At 46.1% G+C, this 7,500-nt stretch overlaps 1 protein-coding gene across 1 annotated transcript in view; it reads left to right on the forward strand.

The window, feature by feature from the left end:
* Positions 1-7,500, forward strand: part of LOC128705760 (glucagon receptor-like) — a 244,521-nt gene that overhangs the window by 219,996 nt on the left and 17,025 nt on the right. Inside the window, exons 7-9 of the mRNA XM_070091716.1 lie at positions 3,793-3,922; positions 6,015-6,171; positions 6,654-6,784. Coding sequence (XP_069947817.1) covers positions 3,793-3,922; positions 6,015-6,171; positions 6,654-6,784 — 418 coding nt within the window. The remainder of the gene's footprint in view (positions 1-3,792; positions 3,923-6,014; positions 6,172-6,653; positions 6,785-7,500) is intronic.

The raw sequence follows: 7,500 nt of genomic DNA on the forward strand, positions 1-7,500 counted from the left end.
TCAGTCTGTTTCCCAGGCCTTTGTGCAGGCGTAAGGACGTCATCAGAATCTGACGTAGCCGCCCTCTTTCTCGTGACCGTCATGTTACACATTTCTTGGTCAGATGTTGCCTCTCGATGAACCTCCACCTCTACCTGAGAATGGTTTAATGATTCAACGGACGACTCCAAACCACCATCACGTCCCAAACTATCATGTCTCCGACTTTCTGGAAGCGACGACTCTCCGATGACACCACGCTCAGATGTAACGTCCCTCTCTGGCGGTGACAAAGTCTTCAACACCTCCACCAATTCCTCCTCAATCTCAAGAACCTTCTCCTGTAATTGCTGCTCCTCCTTATCCACAAGAGACGATACCTGATCAGGCAGCTGGGGGAGGGACTCCAACTCACCGCTAGTCCTGTGTGCCCGATCTACTCTCTCGCTCCACAAAACACCACGCCCTCCATCCGATGTTTGTTTCTCACCTGCCACCTTTGAAGCAGGGGCTGCGACGTCCACCACAGGTCCAGGCACACGCCTTCGCTTGTCACAGGTCGCCGCTATGTGATCATACTCACCACATAGGCGGCATGTACGTCGTTGTCCTGGGTACATTACCATGACCTGCGTCCTGAAATCTTGGAGATACACGTAGGACGGTATTGGGTGCCTCAAAGTCATTTTGAGGTTGAAAGAACCCTCTGGAAAACCAGCATAGGCACCTGCCGCCCACGTACCATGTTGAGCATAATGCACCGTCCCATACGTCTCAAAAACTTTCCTTATATCCGCCTCGTCCGCCTCAAAGGGAACGTTGCGTAACTTGATCCACGTATAATGCCGTGAAACATCTACCATTCTTACACTGACAGCTGGTGTGACGTTAAGACTTACGTCCTGAAACCTGGTGACTAACGATTCATAAACCGTTGCTGATAGCAGTTTGACGAAAATTCGTTGTCCTCCGTTCAATGCTACACCATACAAGTCACTGTCTTGTACGCCATATGTCTCCCGGATGATCTTTGGCAATAAGACTTGCGCAGAACTGGGCGTTATCGTTCCTTTAAGTAGCTCAATGCCTACAGTATTTATCCGGCGTAAATAACAAAAAGGCACAATACCGTGACTGGCGCACATAAAAGAGAGAAGCTTACACGACGGTCCGACTTGGACATTGACAAAGTCACACATGACTTTGTCAATGGTCCAAGTCGGACCGAAACGTCGTCGTAAGCTTCTCTCTTTTATGTGCGGGTTATTTGTGTATTTATCCGGCGTCTCAGACTAACCGCCATCTTGACAATCACAGTGCACTTATGTTGCTAGCCGAGGTATGACAGCACCACTGCAGCCAGGTAACTGACAAGGGAGCTCGCCTACAAACAGCAGAGGGGTGCAGAGCACAACCGCACTCTACCGTGGTCAGGCAGCGAATGTATATATGTCAGGCACCAGTTTGGAACCCACACCTGGTCAAGCACGTCAAGAAATTAGAGAAAATCCAAAGGTTTGCAACAAGATTAGTTCCAGAGCTAAGGAGAATGTCCTACGAAGAGAGGTTAAGGGAAATCGGCCTGACGACACTGAAGGACAGGAGGGTTAGGGGAGACACGATAACGACGTACAAAATACTGCAAGGAATTGACAAGTGGATAGAGACAGGATGTTCCAGAAATGGGACATAGAAACGAGGGGTCACAATTGGAAATTGAAGACTCAGATGGGTCAAAGGGATGTTAGGAAGTATTTCTTTAGTCAGAGAGTTGTCAGGAAGTGGAAGACTCTGGAAAGTGACGTAGTGGAGGCAGGGACCATACATGTTTTAAGACGAGATTTGATAAAGCAGGAAGAGAGGACCTAGTAGCGATCAGTGAAGAGGCGGTGCCAGAAGCTATGACTCGAGATTATATTATATATATTATATATTATATTATAAATACTGCGATTGGCCGAGACTCGAACCCAAGATCTCCCAGGAAAGCAGCTAGACTCTTGACACTCTAGACCTCGACACCACTATGGCAGATAACATTAATCGTCCAGTGAGAATGCTAGATATGTGATCCCTAAGGTCCGCCACATTCAGGGGAAGGTAAAGTCTAAGAGTAGCCTCATTCTCCTCACGTTTATACACCAGCCTCATGAGTATTACAAATTTTCTTTCCTCGCTTTTCACATTCCCTTAATAAGAATGTATTCTTTAATAGTTAAAACTTCGTGCTTTGTAAGTTTTTTCATTTAACTTTTCCTCTTTATATGTGAACGTCCGAGTGCAGGCGGTTATGTGGTGATCACCAAAGTTATTTACTCCGTAGTGCCATAGTGGTTAGTGTTACAACGTAAGTAACGCCTCTCGAGACCTTGTTAAGTCTAACAAACGTCCAGTGTTCTATATATATATATATATATATATATATATATTCGGTACTGTTTACCATTCATGTACAGCACTACCAGTAGCATCCTTCAACTCAATGGTTCTCAACGTGTGGGCCGCGGACCCCTTTAGTTCCTGAGTTATTCCAAGGAGACTCCTTGAAGCAACACAGCAAATATTACTGCTCCAGCCAGTGCTTGATTTTCTTAATGGAGCCTAAAATTGCAACTGTTAGCGATTTTTAGGCACTTCAAAGGAGTCCTCATACTCGACCAAGAACATCGTCTGTCTTAGTTCAGATATAACATCTCGAGTTCATTCTTTTCTCCGAGGATGAGGGTCTCCAACTCGGTTCCAGAGGTTGTACCTCCCTATATTTTATTTTAAATATCTGACGTATTAATTGTTTTTACATTCAGTGGATATATACATAAATAACCCGCACGTAGAAGAGAGCTTAAGACGACGTTTCGGTCCGATTTTGTAAATGGTCCCAAGCTGTCCGAAACGTCGTCGTAAGCTCCTCTCTCCTACGTGCGGGTTATTTGTGTATTGTTCCAGTCACTTGTTGATCCCTTTTAATCTCAGTGGATTTGGTCGTATTCCTTGAACTCAGACTGTTTCACAATACTGATCTATAAAATACACTATTGTTGCAATGGTTCATTGTAATCACATAATAAAAATAATTAACTGAGCTGTCACTGCAGCTGTTTCGAATATCAACATCTCACAGCTGAAATGGAAATCTGACTCCCATGATTTTAGCAGAGAAATTATTCGGTATGAGGTCACCTGAAGGTCACGACTCGTGATATATAATTCCCTACTTTCACTGGCTGTTTAAAGTGCTTGAAGGTCTCAGATAAGAGATCGAAATACACTCACACACATGTGTGTGTGTTTGTGTAAATGCTGGAGTTATCCCAGCATTTTTGCTCCCAACAACATATAAATAAATCCCAGGTAAGATTTTCTTTTCTTTTTTTGTCACTAATTAGACGAGTGTCAAGCAGGTTCGAGTGCCACTCGAGAGACACTCTTGCATGAAGCTAGAGTGACTCTTATATGACACTCCAGTATGACACTCTTGTATGACACACTACTAAATTGGCATTCAGAACAAAAGAAAACATATGTATATTTGTGTTTGTATGTGTAATTTATTGATGTTTAAAATTATTAATGTTTCCACGTCATTATTCTCGTGTCATGCCCCTCAAGGGAGGTTCCTCGACGCTGGTGAGGGGCTCTTGATCTAGCGAATTGGATCTGTGCTCCGGTTCCCTGAATTGAGTCTGAATACCTTCCATTTCATCCCCCACATGCACTGTATAATCCTACGGGTTTAACGCTCCCCATGATTAATAATCCCATGTCATGCTCCCACGCAATACTCCACCTAATATCTTAGGGTTATGTTCACAGGACGCTGGAGTGTGACCGGCTGAGGGTACACAGGAACCTTGTAGTCTCTCTCATCATCAGGTTCCTGGTGATGCTCGTTCTTACTGAACCCTTCATCTCCAACCGGCAGACTCTCAGCTATCGTGATGTGGTGAGTCTGTGTCTTGCTGTATCTCTGTCTGTGCCTCTGTGATCCTTGTGTATGTCTGCCTGGGTCTGCTTATTGTCTGTTTCTTCCTCTTATGTCTGAAATCCAAAGGTCTCCTAAGATTGTAATGCCAAGATTTTCTAAGTCTAAAATCCCAAAGCCTCCTCCTAAGACTGGACTCCCAAAGCCTCCTCCTAAGACTGGACTCCCAAAGCCTCCTCCTAAGACTGGACTCCCAAAGCCTCCTCCTAAGACTGGACTCCCAGAGCCTCCTCCTAAGACTGGACTCCCAAGGCCTCCTCTTAAGACTGGATTCCCAAGGTCTCCTCCTAAGACTGGACTTCCAGAGCCTCCTCTTAAGACTGGACTCCCAAGGCCTCCTCTTAAGACTGGATTCCCAAGGTCTCCTCCTAAGACTGGACTCCCAAAACCTCCTCCTAAGACTGGACTCCCAAAGCCTCCTCCTAAGACTGGATTCCCAAAGCCTCCTCCTAAGACTGGACTCCCAAGGCCTCCTCCTAAGACTGGACTCCCAAGGCCTCCTCCTAAGACTGGATTCCCAAAGCCTCCTCCTAAGACTGGACTCCCAATGCCTCCTCCTAAGACTGGATTCCCAAAGCCTCCTCCTGAGACTGGACTCCCAAGGCCTCCTCCTAAGACTGGATTCCCAAAGCCTCCTCCTAAGACTGGACTCCCAAAGCCTCCTCCTAAGACTGGACTCCCAAAGCCTCCTCCTAAGACTGGACTCCCAAAGCCTCCTCCTAAGACTGGATTCCCAAAGCCTCCTCCTAAGACTGGACTCCCAAAGCCTCCTCCTAAGACTGGACTCCCAAAGCCTCCTCCTAAGACTGGATTCCCAAAGCCTCCTCCTAAGACTGGATTCCCAAAGCCTCCTCCTAAGACTGGATTCCCAAAGCCTCCTCCTAAGACTGGATTCCCAAAGCCTCCTCCTAAGACTGGATTTCCAAAGCCTCCTCCTAAGACTGGATTCCCAAAGCCTCCTCCTAAGACTGGATTCCCAAAGCCTCCTCCTAAGACTGGATTCCCAAAGCCTCCTCCTAAGACTGGATTCCCAAAGCCTCCTCCTAAGACTGGATTCCCAAAGCCTCCTCCTAAGACTGGACTCCCAAAGCCTCCTCCTAAGACTGGACTCCCAAAGCCTCCTCCTAAGACTGGACTCCCAAAGCCTCCTCCTAAGACTGGACTCCCAAAGCCTCCTCCTAAGACTGGACTCCCAAAACCTCCTCCTAAGACTGGACTCCCAAAGCCTCCTCCTAAGACTGGACTCCCAAAGCCTCCTCCTAAGACTGGACTCCCAAAGCCTCCTCCTAAGACTGGACTCCCAAAGCCTCCTCCTAAGACTGGACTCCCAAAGCCTCCTCCTAAGACTGGACTCCCAAAGCCTCCTCCTAAGGCTGGACTCCCAAGGCCTCCTCCTAAGGCTGGACTCCCAAGGCCTCCTCCTAAGGCTGGACTCCCAAAGCCTCCTCCTAAGACTGGACTCCCAAAGCCTCCTCCTAAGACTGGACTCCCAAAGCCTCCTCCTAAGACTGGACTCCCTAAGCCTCCTCCTAAGACTGGACTCCCAAAGCCTCCTCCTAAGACTGATATCCGAACGTAACAACTTACTCAGAAAACTTCCTTACTGAAGAACTGGCTTTAAACTTTGAGAAAATTAAGTAATTTGTTATATTTTTTGTTTCCATTCCCAAAATTTATCTCCACCGTTTTCTATTGAATAATATAATCGCTTTTTAATTCTTACGTTCAGTTTTATTACATTTGAACTCGTTTCTTTATATTTGCGTTCACTTTTGCTCATTGTTATTAGACGTGCGTTCACTTTACTAGATTTATGTTCACTTTTTTCTACGCTGGTCCACTGTATTATACGCTGGTCCACTGTATTCTAGAAGCGTTCACTTCACTAGACGCACGTTCACTTCCAGAAATGTTCGCGTCACTGAACACACACTCACCTACCGTCATGTATCTTCGTCTGTACACAATAATACCCGCATTTATTTTGCATTTTACGTGTGTACACCGTGTGTTCACCATCACCAGTGTACTAAGCTTGGCACTGACGTTGCAGGACTGGCTGTGCAAGGCACTGCTGGCCCTCAGAATGTACGCTCAGATGGCCTCCATCAACTGGATGTTCGTGGAGGGCCTCTTCCTCCACTCGAGGTTGACCTCCAACGTCTTCGACTCTGGAGCGCCTTTCACACTCTACTACACCATCGGCTGGGGTCAGTGCTGGGGTCACTCTCTGCTGGGGGTCAGTGCTGGGGTCACTCTCTGCTGGGGATCAGTGCTGGTGTCACTCTCTGCTGGGGTTCAGTGCTGGGGTCACTCTCTGCTGGGGATCAGTGCTGGTGTCACTCTCTGCTGGGTGTCAGTGCTGGGGTCACTCTGCTGGGCGTCAGTGCTGGGGTCACTCTCTTCTGGGGTTCAGTGCTGGGGTCACTCCTAATGCCACGCTTAGAAACTTGTAAATTCTACACATGTCTCTATGCAGAGCTTTATAAAGTTCCGTGACTTGAAGCTCAACACAAACAATAGTTTCCGTCTCGCAGTTATCAGACAGAGGATCGAGCTTCCAGTTATTTTTTGCTCTGAATAACCCAAACGTATTTAGCCTTTCATACAATAATAATAATTATTACTATTATTTTTATAACAATACATAAATAAATGATGCCTGTAGCTGCTTTACGTAGTGTTATTTCAGGGTGGTCGCTCATGTTCCTGGTGGCCTGGACCACTACCATGGCTCTTAATTATCCCGTCCACTGCTGGCAAGGCTACGCTGTCCTACCTTATGTCTGGATCCTCGTGGCTCCCATGGTCACTGCTCTAATGGTAAGTGGCTCCCATGGTCACTGCTCTAATGGTAAGTGACTCCCATGGTCACTGCTGTAATGGTAAGTGACTCCCATGATCACTGCTCTAATGGTAAGTGGCTCCCATGATCACTGCTCTAATGGTAAGTGGCTCCCTTGGTCATTCCTTATTGTATGTGGCTCCCATGGTCATTCGTCTCATGGTAGGTGACTGATCTCATGGTAGACGTTTCCCATGGTTACCTGATCTTGTGGCTAGTGGTTACCATTTTCCCTAATCTAACCCATCTAAGAATCTGCCTAACTTTACCTAAGCATTTTCCTTAGGGGAAGGGAAAGAATAGTAGAATTCATATGAGATCTCAATTTCTGCCTCTAAATCGACAGGTTGAAACTGTTCAAACTAACACGCGATAGAAGAGTTCAAAATCAAAACTAGAATCAAAGTAATGTGGCTGAAATAATTCACCAAAGATAAAAGCTGCAATTTAGTGGTTAGAACAATAATAGACAATAAAATTCACAAACCCGTGATTTAAAAAAAATCGTGAACAATAGACTTCACAATTCATAAGGGCTAAAAAAAAAAAAATCTCGGTACCGTGGCTAAAATAATTCACAACCCACAATTTCAAAGGGGGCACTTTAGACGATGTTTCGCACGCTTCTGGACCATTATTAAGTCTCAGAAACAGAAACATAAGCCAGAAAGTAGGAAGAAAACACAAGAAGGAG

This window comes from Cherax quadricarinatus, chromosome 37 (genome assembly GCF_038502225.1).
Source record: "Cherax quadricarinatus isolate ZL_2023a chromosome 37, ASM3850222v1, whole genome shotgun sequence".
NCBI classification, from domain to species: domain Eukaryota; kingdom Metazoa; phylum Arthropoda; class Malacostraca; order Decapoda; family Parastacidae; genus Cherax; species Cherax quadricarinatus.